Source organism: Chelon labrosus (genome assembly GCF_963514085.1).
Source record: "Chelon labrosus genome assembly, chromosome: 14".
Classification (NCBI taxonomy): Eukaryota; Metazoa; Chordata; class Actinopteri; order Mugiliformes; family Mugilidae; genus Chelon; species Chelon labrosus.
The window spans coordinates 12,635,840-12,651,716 of NC_140347.1; the positions used below are offsets into that span (position 1 = coordinate 12,635,840).

Consider the following 15,877-nt stretch of genomic DNA (forward strand, 5'->3'; position numbering starts at 1 on the left):
ATCCCAGCTGTCATTGGGCAGCCCCCTCGTGACCCATCACAGGACAAGCGGTTACACAAGATGAATGAAGGGTTAGGCAACAAAACCCCTTAATCAGGTTTAGGAAACAAAAAGACGTGGTTAGGTTTAGGCAACCGAAACACTTGGCTTGCTTCAGGCAAGAAAAACTCTTGGTTATGTATAACCAACAAAAACAAAAAAACAAAAACAAAAAAATAACTCTTGGTCAGGATTAGGCAACAAAAAGACTTGGTTAGGTTTATGCAACAAAAAGACTTGGTTAGGTTTACGACTTAAGGTTAGGTAAACCTAACCAAAGACTTGGTTAGGTTTAGGCAACAGAAACATGTAATTAGGTTTAGGAAAATGTAAATGTTTGAGTCCAAATACACCCTTTCAAATATAGTGTGCAGACAGACAGACAAAACACTTAGATTGCATTTTGTGACTATTTCACCATCTCCCATGGTTGTCCACTCATCGCACCGCCAACCCACAGTAACCAGCGTTTATTTATTCCCTTACCCATCCACATTCCTCAGTGTCCATGAGCATGATACTTACTCCCAAGTAGCTCCTGCTGGCAGGGCAGCGTCTTCTACAGTGTGTGAAACATTAGTGCGTGCCAGCCATTTACCATCAATTAAAGCAGAGACATTAGCTGCAATAGTTAGAGGACGTTTATTTTGAGGACTGTAAAAATGATGGACTGCACAAGTTATTGTTCACCAGTTTTCAGCTGCTGATAAAAACTCATTCTCGACGCCCTTAAAAATACCACGAATAGTCTCATCGGCAGCGGAAACCAAAGATACAAATGATCAAGTTATTGTTTTTCCTTCCTGAGAATTTTATCTGGAATGCAAATGAATACAAAATAATAAATTAAACTGGCAAAAGCTGGACAAGACATGGTGACAGTGAAAAAGGTATTGACAGTAGAGATTAGGACAGGTGGAATGAAATATGCTGATGACGAAACACATATTAGCTTATGGTTACTTTTCTCTGGATGTTTTTTTTAACATAAGGGATGAAAAACATATACTGATGGAAAATTCAAAATAACAGTAAATGTGGGATTGGTAAAACTTTACATGCTGCCGAAGTCTTTTTTTTTGTATTTTTCAACTGCGAAACCCCTTAAACAGGACATAACTGGTTGTGAACAAATCCCTTGTTTTGCTGCAGCTCAGGAGATCTCACTTCACAGAAAGTGCAGTGTATTCATACAGTTTTGTACTCTATTGCAAAAACACTGGCATTTGGCTAGCTCAATCTTTTAAACTTTGGATTAGAAATTAAGATTCACAATTGCTTTTAGTGTTTGACTCTTAGCCCGACCTGTATTTTCCACCGATATCAATGATAAATGATAAATCTACGATTAAAGAAACTGCTGGTTTCGGTCAAACTCAATCATTCATGCACACACAGTTGGAATTCTTTGAATTCATAATTGAGTGCTTACAGTTTAACCCTCATTTATACCTAATAATACTTTACAGATTAAACTAAATGTTATAAACCAATACTATAACGACTGACTTGACTAGGTCACAACTAACAGAAGTTCCTGTCACACAGTTAATGCAACTCATAATGAGGTTTGGCACTTACGAAAGTCTTGGACGACTAATGTACATACAAGGCATATGGCACTTCTCAATTCATGAATATCATGTCCCAATCCAGCGTTTAGGACGTTAACCCTCCCGTAAAGTATGAACCTCTCTCTCTTGGGCGATGTCTTCTCCAACAGCAAACACCTCAGCAACCAATGTTTAGTATATTTCCCAACATATTTAGCTGTCCACATCTTGCACTAATCTCTCCTGGAGATCGCAGCAATATTTTTTTTTTATTTTTTATTTTTTTACATGAACCCTAAAACAAGCTCAAATTAAAACACAACTTGAGTTACTGAGCTTCATAGTGTTTCCCATTGTCCTTGTGAATTTTTAAATAGCATTTTTTTTCCTTCCAGTTTCTCAACCCTATAGTCCTCAGTGCTGAGCCTGTCATAATAGGAGTAATTTGCAGAAAAACCCGCCGAAAAACACAAGCGTCAGGATCCGCACACCCCGAAACACACCTCACTCGTCTTGGGAATGCTGAAAGACGGGGAACGTCCCCCATTGCCTTCAGACTGCTTCCAGCTATCTTCAGCCAATTCTAGCCAAACATTTTTTTTGGCTACATCCACTGTTCGTCAAACAGCCCTTAGGGATGGATCAGCCAGCTGTTGGCATCCTCCAAGTCCGTGTCCAGCTCCTCGTCTTCATCCAGAGGCTCCGGGGTCCGGAGGGCCAGCTCTCGCAGGAAAGCGGGCGAATAGGCGGGCGGGTGGGAGGCAGACTTGAGGCCGATTTTTTTCTTCATGAGGTGGAACTGGTCGCGGATGAAGTTGTAGAACTCGTACTCGTAGCGCATGCGGTGGTACAGGACCTGCAGGGCCTCCAGAGTGGGGGTGTGTTTGCGCACGGTGCCGGTCATGTTCCCCATTTTCCTGTAGTCTGCAGGGAGAAGATATAAAATAACGAAGACCAAGAGGTCAGCTCCAAACTAGAAATTAAACCCTTTTCAAGCACATGCAGAAGCTGAACTTCGATGTTAGTCCATCACTTTCATCCAGACTGAAACATCTCAAGAACTATTTGATGTCCAATGGATGATCCTTTATCTTTTCCTCCATTTCTACCAGAAAAGTGCCAATCATCAGGCTTTTATCCAATATCAATGATGATATTCTGATCAGCTGATAATGCTGAGTGAAGACTATAAATAATAAACCTGCAGCAGGTTTTCACGATGAAGAGATCAAATAGGTCCTCACAGCCGCTGGGCTGTCGAGTCTTTGTTGTCTTGTTTAAACAAACTTCAACTAAATGTGATGTGCCAACATTAAAAAAAAAAACAATTTTGGAACATGCACGCACCAGGACTCTTATAGATGTTGAGTACTCCTGTAAAGTAATGAGGTAAGAGCCTCTCCAGCATCAGCAGAACATCCTCCAGCTCCTCCAGGATACCCACAAGGAGGTAGTTCTCCAGCACGTTCTGCTTGGCCCTCTCCAAAGCCCAAACCCCCGGCTCTCTGTGGGAGAAAGAAAGAAAAAAAAGTATAAGAGTAAGAAAAACAGGAAGGAAAACAGAAAATGTTTTGTCATGCAGCTTGGCAAAGCCTACCTGCATTGAGGGTGCTGTCCACAGAAGTAGGGGATGATGTAGAAGACTCTAGGGTTCGAGCACTCCGGGTAATTCTCTAGAATGCACACATTGATGTCCTGAAAGCAGACAAACACATCATTTTAATGGGACGTTTCTTTACGGCTTTTCAATCCACCTGCAGAAGAAAAGACCTCAAACAGAACTATCATGATTTATTTCTACCACTAGAGGGAGCTCTCGACTTGCACTGCTGTAAACTTGCACTGATTGATAGCCATCTTCTGAGGAGCCAAAGTGTTTTTCCAAACAACTTCCTGTGCATAAAGATAAGCTATGCCCCTTCACCTCAACTCCTCACCTCAGATACCAAATAATAAATGTATCTGTGTATAAATTCATGTTAAACATGCAAAAAAAAAAACTTTGCATTTAAGGGTTTCATAATAAAGATGTCACAAGTTATAGATCGGCGTTGTGAACTTTAAAACATCCCTAGTGTGGATGTGGGAGACATTAAATGATGAAAGGCAAAGGGGAAAAAAATAAGGAATGATTAAAAACAGTCATGCAGGAATAAGGCTGGCCAGCTACTAAAAGCTGCGGTCAAATCCATGTCAGGTGACGTAAGCCTCACGGATGGCAACAAGTCCCGAGCAACAAAACACTCTGCAAAGCACGGCTCACATACAAACACAGGCACAAGCGTTCACACACACACACACACATAATGGCACCAGGCTACATGCGTGAGGCGAAAAGTGTCGACTCTCCGGTCGCATTAAAAAAGAAGGGGATCTGAAAGTTGGAGCCAACTGGAGGCGTAATGATTGCGTCAAAGCTTGCCCTTTAGATTCACGCCCCGATAAGTTCGTAACGACTGATTTAAGCGGAGCAATTTGTCAAAGCCAACGCCGAGGCCAACATGGTCCATCACAGAGATTAAGTCGAGTCAGATGGAACCAGAGGAGGGCCCAGACCTTCCCAGAGGACGGAAGCTTGCAGGCGAGGGCGAGGCGTGAGGGGTGAGAACAGAGGAGCAGGAGGTCGAGCTTTAGAAACAGATTCTGGCAAGGGGGCAAACATGGAGGCATAACACATGTTTGTCATTAAACTATACTTAAAATGAAAAATGTGTTAAATCTATTTTTTCCAGCTAAACTGATGGGGCAGTCAGGTCAGCTCAAAAAGGCTCTACAATCTGTACCTTCTATCTCTAAATAAGGAAGAACTTCCCCAAAACTCATTAACAGGGAAAACAAAGCAAGAAACAGATCCATCTGTCAGGAGAGACATGAATGCAGAACATGTCGTAGACGGGAACAACAAAAGCAAAATTAGATTAAGGACAAAGACAGAATCACAAATGAGGTAAATACACTGAAAATCAAAATCTTATATCATGGATATATTTACATATCTCGACACCGGGGATTTCTCTCCTGTATTTACCTGCACAGCTATGCATAAAAAGCCTATATACATAAACCAGGATGACATAAATTATTCACATGGCCAATTATTCTCACAGCTGAAAACTGCTGCTGCACCATTCTGACTCACAAAGCGACTGCAGGATTCGTTTGAACTTTATGACTAACTGCCCTCAGCCGTGCACCATGCACTGAGGACAGGACTTATTGGTGATCAGCGAAGCAAACCACTGGAAAGCTCTTCAAAGAAACCACAACAAAACCACAGAGGAACCTTCAGAGAAGAGTTCGTTATTGTTCCGTTGCTGGTGCGCGGGGTCACGTCCGGACTTCTGAAACGTTCGCCCTTCGGTTTGTTGTTTGTCATGTTTGTCATTATTCAAAGAATTCCATTGCCATTGTATGCACTGTTATCAATTATGAGAAAATCATTACCCCAAACAGATGAAGTTAAAATAAAAAAAAGAAAAATAGTTTTTGTTCTGTGTGAGAGACTATAAATCTCATGCGGGGATTATTTAAAAGAAACTCAAGTTGCACTGTTTGTCCAAAGTTCCCATGTGAACTATTTCCGGACCAAATCAGAAACAGTGAAAAAGAAGTGAGAGTCAGATACGGTGAAACAGAGAAAGGCGGACGTGAAGTGACACATGTGACGGCTTTCCCTGACACGCGTGTCCCGCCGCCAAGGAACCCCTCCTCCGCTTTGCCTCAACACAAGACCCTCAACATTTAGGGGACTCCTGGGAATCGAGCCACAACTCATTTATATACAACTACGCACAATTGAGTGCGCACGCACACAGACGGAGACAATATGCACTCTCTTCAGAAAAGCCCATTAGTATTTCAAGGAGAGCTCCTGTGTGCACACTGGAGCTCTCTTATTGTTTCTATTCTCACTGTGGATTAGGCCAACTGAGCAGCCACAGTAACTGTAGCAAAATAGACCCTAATCTCTAGAATGGTCCCCTGATTCACTGAATGGGAATTAGACGTGAATTAAACCAGGAGTAATTGATGAGGTAAACCTTTCCCATGGGACGGTTTGCTTCAGCTTTCACCATCAAGCGTGGGTGATTTATTTTGCTTTGTTTTTACCAACCTGTGGGCAGCGGAAACAAGGAGCAAACAGACTGACATACTTTCACATTTTAAGATCGTCTGGTGAACGGGTTAGCGGGCCTGTTTACACATCCACCAGTTACAGACACAGTTACGTTAGCATTGAGTCCAAGGAAAATATTCTTTTTGCTCTGTTTTTGGTCTCCACCATCTCCTGAGGAGAAGCTAAATGAACACGCTTTGTCAGTCCATTATCTGGCACCAGGCAGGAAGTTTATGATGGAAGCGACTGAACTAACGTCAGGTAAACTGCAGAGTCAAGTGACGATTTCCTCGTTTCCACCTTACTGTCATTTGATACGTTGCTAAAAACTCTTACAGAAAACCCTACATTCAAATGACATCCAGATACTTTTCTGTGCCTTAAAGGGGAACTACTGTTTTTTTACAACCTGGACCTTATTTCTAGCATAAAATATGGTCGTTTACTCACCCATATAACTTTTGTGTCATTTGCAAATTACAGGTAAACAAGCCGACCCTTGCGGGTGCGCGCACTGCTCAGAGATGACATCGTCCAGGTCAGAAGACATCATCCGAGGTCTGTACAGACCCCGGATGATGATAACAGGTAACTGCGGACTCAACGGGGAATAGCACTAGTGTATTATAACAAAATATTGGCGTAATGAACGAGTTTCGTGGCAGATAATGTGTTACTTGGAGGCTGCGTTTCGGTGCCCCAGTCACTCCCACTATGTGGATATATGTTGATCTAATTATTTCCTAAACGAGTTCAAATGACACAAAAGTTATAGGGGTGAGTAAACAACTGTATTTTATGCCAGAAATAAGGTCCAGGTTGTAAAAAACAGTAGTTCCCCTTTAATAAAAACATACACTTGATTAAATAACACCTGAGCATCGTGACCAGTGAACCGCCCGTGTCCGTTGTACCTTTAGGCAAACAGTCTCAGAGCGATACACCGACCGTAGTGTTCTCAGAGTCCAGGCGTGCCAAGGCATGAACGATACCAGTAAAGCCTCTCCTTATTATCTGTGTACTTATTAAAGAGTGTGTGTGTGCGTGTGTGTGTGTCATTGCAAAAGTCACAGCAACTGACAGCAAATGGTGTTCTATAACCGTGGGAATCTCATCTGATCTAACCAGTATTTTTGAACAGCTCAAGGCGGACACTGAAGCCTTTTCGAGGACGCTTTCCACATGTTTGCGTGTACTTTCACGTATCTACGAACACTGACACATACATATTTTGTGGCAATGCGGTTGTTGATCAACCACTGTTATGTGTAATGCCATATACAGTTACCAGTTATATACACACTTAACTCAATACAAGACGATATATTAAAAAAATTAAGATCTTTTTTAATTGGCATTTAAAAAAAACACTTAAATTCCAATAAACATAATATGCGTCCTACAGTCGGTGACAGTTGTATGCATGTACTTAGAACCATGTGTGTGCTTCAGCGTGCACACACCACGTGTTCAAGTGACCAGTGCATGCCTTTGTATAGTGTATGTAAAAAGGGGTGTGGGGACCGACGGAAAATCCAAGCCAGCCACAGGAATGTCTCGGCAGCACGTGCATCAGTTTCCCTCGGCCCCGGTTAGCGGCCTGACAGTGTTCTTTCATTGACACCTCTCACGTACAGCCACGCACAGGGCAAGGCAGTGCTAATGCACACCGCCAGGCAGGGGATAAATCTATGACCAGACTGAACTCAGATTGTTGACACGGCAGGGAGCTCATGTGGATAGACACTTTGAAATGCTATACTTAAGGGGGCAATCATCTTTTCAAACACGTCAACCTCAAAAGCCACTTGAGTCTTGATGATTTTTTTATCAACATCGAATCAAAACACATCCTAAAACATAAAATGTTTGCAGAGAATCTGATCTGTCGCTCCATTTTTTTTTTTTTTTTGAAGGGTTGCTGATGTGTCTCCACTCATATATTTGTGGGCAGCTGCTTCTACCACGGAAGATGAAGGCTCGACTCTCTCAACCAGCCACTTGGCTTTAAAGATTAATCCTTAACTTTTACCGTTAACCCACTTGCCCCAGGACAGGTAAACTTTGTGTTTAGTTAAACCCCTGGAACGCCTCCTGTGGTTGTCCAGTTGACCCTATGTAGGCCCTCTAATTAGTCTGCTGACCACCAACCAGATTGAGGGACTCCTACCTTTGGTCAAGTCCCAAGTTGCTATGTCACTGTTGTTTTCCATAGAAAAACATTTTTTAAAACCCCCGTGACCCTTTACAGGAACAAGCGGGTACAGAAGATGAATGAATGAATGAACATTTTTTTTTAAAAAACCTGCAGTTAGCGTTTAAACTCCTAATTGTTATTCTTCAAAAACGTGAAAAGCATATAGTCGACAAGTGTGGGTAAAGTGTGGAACCAGTGTAAAGACTAGTCATTTTTCCAGTGTCAGCTAACATTAGCAAAACTGCTAACATTAGCAAAACTGCTAATGTTAGCGATCTCTCCTCCACATTACCTCTAGATTCTATTATTACAGGTTTTCATCATTGTTCTGCTTCTGATCGTGAGGTAACTCTACTCTCAAATGCACCGAACGATGAAATAACAAGCAACTGTCAAGTTTTTGGCCAGAAGTGTTTCTCCAACCGCCTAAAACTGGTGCCAGGCTAAACAGGAAGCAAACTATAAATAAATAAAAGAACTGAAATAAAATAACTAGCTGTAAGTGTTAAAATTCACACAGTATAATGCTCTTTTAGCCCCGTTTAATAAAATGTGAGGATATGAGGGGCCGTTGGCAAGTTGCTGCCGCGCCTCCTCCTCGTCTGTTTTGTTATTTTGTTTTTAAATCACGTTGGATTGAACGTTGTGTTGAGTAGGCCAGCTGTTGAACTTTAAACCCATCAGCCTGGATTTTGCCTGCTCAAGAACTGAATAACTTACAAGTGAAATCTTTAACCAATTTGAAACCAATCAAGGTCAACCACCAGTCAGATATTTTGATCCAGCGGAGCGCCGCGTATATCCATATAGTGGGAGTGAATGGGGCACCGAAACGCAGCCTCTAAATAACGCATTATCTGCCACGAAACTCGTGCTATTCCCCGCTGAGTCCGGAGTTTTTATGCCAGAAATAAGGTCCAGGTGGTAAAAAATGGTAATTCCCCTTTAAGGTCAGGTCCTGTTGATGTTAATCTCACTCCTCTAAAACATAAAAACCTTCTTTTTTTAACATGTAAAACCAAGAAACGTGCAGCTTTTACACGTGATATATTCTGTCTATGATCCAATATATGAATCCTTGAATCCTTTTTTTTTTTTGCATGTAATGGTTTTTTCTGGTACATTGAGCACGTTTTGCTTTGCAGCCAGTTTTCAGCGGCTGTATGCAGAGATGCTAATGTGGCTTGTTCTTGCAGGCACCATTTAAAGATATGATTTACCACATTACAGCAAACTGGTTTTGTGAGCTGCTAGACTTTGCTATCAAGCCCAGTCACAACCCTTTTATACTAGGGTCCGTGGTCCGATTAGAAAGAAATTACCAATAGCAGTAACGTAACATGATAAGAGGAGAAAGCACAACGGAGCAAGGACTGAAGAAGTTTCTTTTCTAACAGAGCACCATCTTACACTTTTATTCTTGTACAGTAGCATAATATCTCTGCTGTTTGGTATGTATCAGAATCTCAGATATTTCCAGAGTCCAAGGTTTTGGACAGTAGCTTACAATAATAAAACCTTACAATAAACTCAAATAACTCAAGGCGAAACGTCACACATATTGCAACTCTCCTATTTTCAATAAGGCGTAGGACATTTGGTCCCCATAAATATAGCAGTGTGAAAGCACACACTCAGACACAGGTAAGCCAGTCTATGGCAACACAGCCTCCACCTCCCCTTTAGCTGTAGCAAGGGGCCCCCGTGGTCTGCATACTTTAATAACTCAACTCACATGGTCCAAAACTCCAGGGAAAGCAGTGCAATACTTAATTACGCCCAGTCAGACTCAAGCCAGAATGACATTCACGGCCTTCTCAGCTCTCTCCACGTCTCTAACAGCGTGAAGGACTGTGGGAGGAATAACTGGGAATGAACTAGATACGGACAATTTTCCACCGCTTTACTGCTAACTTTATTACATGTTATCAACCCAACTGCGTTTAAGCAGCTCCTCCTCAGCATAAAATGCAAAAAGAGATCAAAACTGACAACTTGAATATTAAAAAAAAAAAACGTCTCCAAACGTTATGCACTGTAAGATATTAGATGCATTGCCTTCAGTATAGCGCTCCGGGGATAAACAACTCTGCCAGCCAGCTGTAGGATACTGAGCCTCTGATGTGGGAAAGCGGGTCTCTAATTGGAATCATAATCAGATTTAAACATTGGGTTAACATCAGGCTGACATTGCCTTACAATTTGCCATCCTCCCTCTAGCAACACCACATGTGGAACATCTTCAAAGAGAGAGAGAGAGAGAGAGTGGTTTTAATTTATTGTTTATATTTTCGGATCCAGGAAGTTAAAGTTTGTAACAAGATAAGAACAGACAGAGATCACAAAGAAAAGAAAATAATCAGCGGGCTAACAAATTAATGTCAGTAGGATTACTTTCCTGTGAAGATCTTTTACGGAGGATTGTACAGGGTATTTATGTTGTAACATAGTAGAACACCCAGGATCATTGCTGTTTCTGTGTAGAACACCAACAAAACACTGTGTGCATGCCTCTGTAATTAAATTCAACATGAAGGCCATACCAGAATAAGACATTAGCGTACAACATTTTAGCTCATGTCTCAAGCGAACATCTGGTTTTGTGAAATCAGCTGGGCCCTAGCCAGAATAATATGGATTTAAAGCACTGTCAGTGAGCAAGCTGAGGACTCAATCATAAAATAACTGTGCAACATGTCAAAAATTGAAAACACATTAGTATTTCATAAACCATGAATATCTGTGGCGTTGATTTTGCCAGCTTAATTTTAAGAATAAATGGACACCGGGGCGGACATGACAGGCAGATAGAGGAGACGAAGGTTAAATGATACAGTATTCGTTTGACTTATTAAATAATATTGACATGAAGTTGCGGGAACTGTTGGGGCTGCAACAGCAGGGTAACCAGATGCTTTTGTTGAGGCACTTGGCTGACATTTGTAACTACATCTGGTTACAAGTTTATCATACTGAGTGTCCAAGTCAGGCTTCACTGTTAAGATTTTTTTTATTTTTATTTCAAGATCAATTCAAGAATTCAGTAATCACTTTAAAAGAGATAAGTCAAATTTTATACTTTTTAATCAGTTTTGCTCGTTAACGTTCCTCTACCTTTTAAAGCTACAGTGTGGAGCTTTTGTCTCCCCCTTCTGGCAGCGAGAGTAATAAACACTGTGTGTATGACCTCCGATACGAAGACCCTCCCTCTGAACTGCTGGTCTGGAGCAACCAAAACTTTTCTTGGATGCTTCCCAGATTCTTTTTTACTTCTCCCGAGCCCCAGAAACGCTGAATTCATAGAACCCGAGTTACATCTGTAACTACTACTACAGTAGCTACTCCTTCTGTGTCCTTTCTTCAATTAACTTAAAACTCTGCTCTACTGCAAAATGCAGAGAGATTTAATTGGTGCTTAGTATATTAATCAACACTGTGTAAACTTGTTTAACAAACGTTTGAATCTAACACTTGGTTATATATATGTAACGCTTCGGCACAATTGCTTTAAATCTGACGGCGTATTATAGAGAATAATGATATACCTGTTTAGATGAAAGGAAGAAATGTGAAGGTCATGACTGGTGCTTGACCCAGAATACATACATCTCGTGCAATACATCTGCAAACAACTGCTCCTGCTGGAAAATAAATAAAGTCTCACCAGGTATCTTTCGTCATCTTTCATCCCTGGAGTTCGGATGAGGTGGTTCTGCTCCCCCCTCCAGTCACCAAAGCGACGGAAGAAATAGTTGGAGAGGAACCGGTTGATAGGGTCCCGGATTATGTTGATGTAGACGGGCTGCTCTATCCTGAACCTGACAAATTAAAAGAACGGAAGTTGAGGCCTGAACAGAGCTGCACATTGAGCACCATCATCGTGTGTTGTTGCTGCTGCACTTTACCTGGTGAAGTTGAGGAAGTGAACATGTCGCGTGTAGAGGAACGGCTGAGGGATGTTGCTGATGTTCTTCATTAGATCCACCTGAGTAAGATAAACACGCACAGTTGATTATCGAGTATAAAAGGCGGTATCTGCCACAAAAAGGGCAATCGACTGAAACGAGTGGAGGTCAAATCTTAAGCACCTGTGGCTAGCATTAAACTATTCTTACAATATATGAAAGCTCTGCCATTGTATACGTAGGTCTTGTGTGTTCAAGGGCAACTGACAAAGTTCGGCCATTGTTGCCGGTACTTCTTTGATGTCAGTTTTGTGTGTCTGGTTCTAATGGGAGGTTCATATTAATGTAAACACAGAAAAACAGCATTAACCAAGGACTCCCATCCCGCATGTTAGAATATTTTAACTGAAATCATGACCATGGACCATGTGCACTTAGGGAGTGAATTTATGTATCTAGCGGAAAAGCTTTGATTTGACTTGAAGAATCTTGAAATGCAGACTAACCTCATCGCTACGTAACAATGCAATGTCCCTTTTTTGTTCATCTCACGGTATTCATCTCAATAGAGATAGTTTCCACCATGTTATTTCCGGAGAGCCAACATTTCTAAAGCTGTTATTCGTCATCCTCTGCCGAAAAAAAAAAAAAAACTTCCCGCAAGGTCTTCCAGGTCCTCACGGAGAGAGAGGCTGACAGTAGCCAAAATAAACGCAGAGCGATATCACAGCGGTAATGCCCAATACGGTGCAGAACCAAAGCATGCGCTCTTAGTCTGAAGACCGTGTAACTGAATACTCTTAGTCAGACAAAGTGTCCACAGCTCTTAGGAACACTGAAGTGCTTAAAAAGTAGTCCGAGTTCAACAAAGATATGATTCATTTCACTACGTCTTGGTATCCTCTGTAGTGAGTGTGACTTCTATTACATTTGACTTTCTTTCTTACTAATTCATAAGGACTTTTTCTCCTGCACAGAGTCCTTGTCAGTAAATCCATGAGACATTGTTTCCAATAGCTTTCATCCCATTCCTCAACGTCATACGTTCCGTGTCGCAGGCCCCTTGTCGACGAGCAAGGCGTCAGCAATGCAGCCTTCGACATAACCCCCTCTCTGCAGCTGGAGGTAACGTTAATAGAAATTGAAAGATGGGCGTGTGTGTGTGCGCTTTGTCCCTGTTCTAAATCTAGTGTACACTTAAAGTGATATTGATCTTTTTAGGGTGGCCAAAATAGCTTTTGCTGCATACCCAGTAAGTAGTCCGCTGCTTGGCTTAAGTGCCGGAACTCCTGGCCAAAATGTGGGCGTGCCGAGCATCGTCTACGTGCATAAGTATCCAGGACCCTATTTCAAAAAAGTAAATCTATCCCTTCTTTAAGGGAAGATATAGTGGAAAACAACAAATGTGAAACAGCTGAAAACAGGGCATACCTCTCCATATGATGTTCAGTGTAAAACGACACCCCACAGAAGGAGCTCTGATATGAAATCATCATCTTGTGATGCCTTTTAAAGCCCCACGTACCAAGACCAACATGTCCCAGTGGGACAAATACTAAATTGCTCTTCTGAAGTGCTGCAAATCCAGTAGCATTAGGAGCTTTGAGAGATGTCGGTTTAGTCGCCCACGGAATGACTAAGAAAACAGCAAGAAAACTTTGTCAAAACAATCCTAATCTCAATAGTTCACTCTTGTATGTCTTGTTTGAACAAGCCAGGCATCTCATTTTTCTGAAAGAAAAGAAAAAAGTAGCTGAAAGAGCTTCTTTTTGATGAGTATTTGTTCATCTCTATCATTTTTGTCCACTGGGAGAACACACAGTGTGACTATCAGGAGAGGTGTCTGTCAGTAGATCAGTGTCGCAACCATACGGTCACTGAGGAAGAATTGCGTTCACCTTTCAGTAAACTGAATTCTATGCAAACTGAAGACAAACCTGGCACACCTAAACTCTTCACAACCTTTAACACAAAGGATGACGAGAAAGGTATGCCTCGAAAATGAGACAACGTGCACGGTAGGCGGACTGAGTGAGAACTTGTTACCGCAAGTGATTCCTTGACAGAGTTTCTCTTTCCATTTTAGTCTTCTGTGTGAGATTGAAGAGAGCAGCTGGATTTGCCCAGACAATGAGCCAAAACATTATCAATGGAGCATTCCTCTGGAACAGAAACTACAAGCATCAAGGGAGAACGAGTCTGATTATTTAAGAGGAGGACAGGTAGCGGCAAGCGTAAGGGCAAGAGGGACTGATTGAATTAATCTGTGCGAGGTTGAAAAACGCAGGTGTTCTTTGTACAAACCCACAGACGTGACACATAACAGGATGTAGTGGCTTCTTCTTTTGTCCATCATTTTTTTCCCCCCTACTTCGAATGACTCGCGAGGAAAACACAAAGAAAGTGATGAAATAACCCTAACCCTAAGACCTAGGCCTAACCCTAACCCTAACCCTAACGCCTAACCCTAACCCTAAGGCCTAACCCTAAGGCCTAACCCCAACCCTGAAGTGTTATGAAAGATTATTACTAATAAGTACCATAAACTCTTTCTTAATGCTCACCTGGAGCCACTTTCCTCCACACCATGCTCTGGTATAAAGGTCACATTCTGCCCCGTCTATGCAGTTTCAATCAATCTTTATATAAAAACCTCTCGGCCAGAAGGCAACGCTTGAATGTTCTGCTCTTATAAGCTATGTATAGTCACCTGTTGTGTCATGGCAACCATATTTGGATAGCAACGGCAATATGTATACTTGTTTATGTACACATGGCAGCTAATCTGAGGCTCCAGTCAGATTTGGGCTTCGCACCCTCCCTCTTTTCTATAAACTCAGTACATTTCCACTCGCTCCGCTTCCACTTTCTGTGGATCTCTTCTTCCGTGAAGATTTAAAGCTGCTATAAGCGCCGTGACGCGCGCTGCATTTCGACACGCAACGACACGCTGCCTTTCTCTCGTAACCAATTGATCATTTAATATGACGTGGGTGACTGAGAAACTTCACAGAAGCGTAAAAAAAAAATAAAAGATTTCAAGTGTTCCCATTATGTCCCCTCCCCCACGCCGGCTCCAATGTGCAGATGCTGAACACATTTGGCACATTTGGTGTGTAGGTGGGTTTGTGTGTCTGTTTGTGTTTTCTGACCCACCCCCTTGGTCCGTCTGGCCAGACCCCACTCCCTTCTCATTTACCAGGGAGAGAAAGCGGTGGACAGTCTGAGATTCCAGGCATACCTGTGTCCCCCCATCTCACCCCACCAGCCACCCTTTCCTCCTCTTCCTCCTCCTCCATGAGCCCCGGTGGTGTCCTCGCAGGACTCATCAGGGGAAACAGAGGAGAAGCCAAAACCACAGGAAGCTTTGACTGCAGCTCTGAGTTCAAAGATTGAAAAGATTGCTGGCTTTAGCAGCTACCTCTTCCCCAAATTCTTCCATCACCCAGTTCTCTGTAAGTGATCAAAGATAAACAGCCACATTGAGTGTCGCTGTTCAGAACAACTATTTACAGTCTCTGCTCGGCCAAGACGCCGCCTGATGTTTGCAGATCTGTGTTGCAGATACACAACGGCCGGGACTGCAGTGCATCTGTTTGGTGGTTTCTGGTAGGAGGGAGAAAACTAGATCCCACAATAATGCACATACACATACACAGTAAGTAAGCTGTCTTTCTGTTTGTGGAGTTTTATTTTTTTTTCCAGGAAATGTCTTAAATCCCTTGCTCCCACTGAAATAGTTCCCCCTTTACTAAAAGGGACAGATGAGTCACTATACTGAAAGCCCCAAGGCTGCAAAAGGTGTGAAAGGTTTCAGGGATGCATGAGGCACCTTCGTTTCTTTGGCAGCCCACGCACAAGACATCGCCCCTGAACAAACCCATTAACGGGCTAGTGGGAGAGCCAGCAGGAAAACCGTCTAGAGCCACAACTGATGAGACCAGCATCTCTAAACTTAGGCAACGCGCGTCTGGATCTGCATAAGTCAACACGCGCGGAAGAACGCGCGCAAATAAATACGCACAAAGACGGAGACACATTTTGCAGACACACAGAGTCCCCACCG

General features: G+C 42.4%; 1 protein-coding gene across 2 annotated transcripts in view; it reads right to left on the reverse strand.

Moving 5' to 3' along the window:
• Positions 1-662: 662 nt before the first annotated feature.
• Positions 663-15,877, reverse strand: part of usta (uronyl 2-sulfotransferase a) — a 53,804-nt gene continuing 38,589 nt past the window's right edge. For both annotated transcript variants that reach the window (XM_084560616.1, XM_084560615.1), the window contains 5 exons: positions 11,812-11,891; positions 11,571-11,724; positions 3,190-3,287; positions 2,940-3,097; positions 663-2,516 (listed from right to left, as the gene is read on the reverse strand). In XM_084560616.1, coding sequence (XP_084416742.1) covers positions 2,224-2,516; positions 2,940-3,097; positions 3,190-3,287; positions 11,571-11,724; positions 11,812-11,891 — 783 coding nt within the window. In that variant the 3' untranslated portion in view covers positions 663-2,223. The remainder of the gene's footprint in view (positions 2,517-2,939; positions 3,098-3,189; positions 3,288-11,570; positions 11,725-11,811; positions 11,892-15,877) is intronic.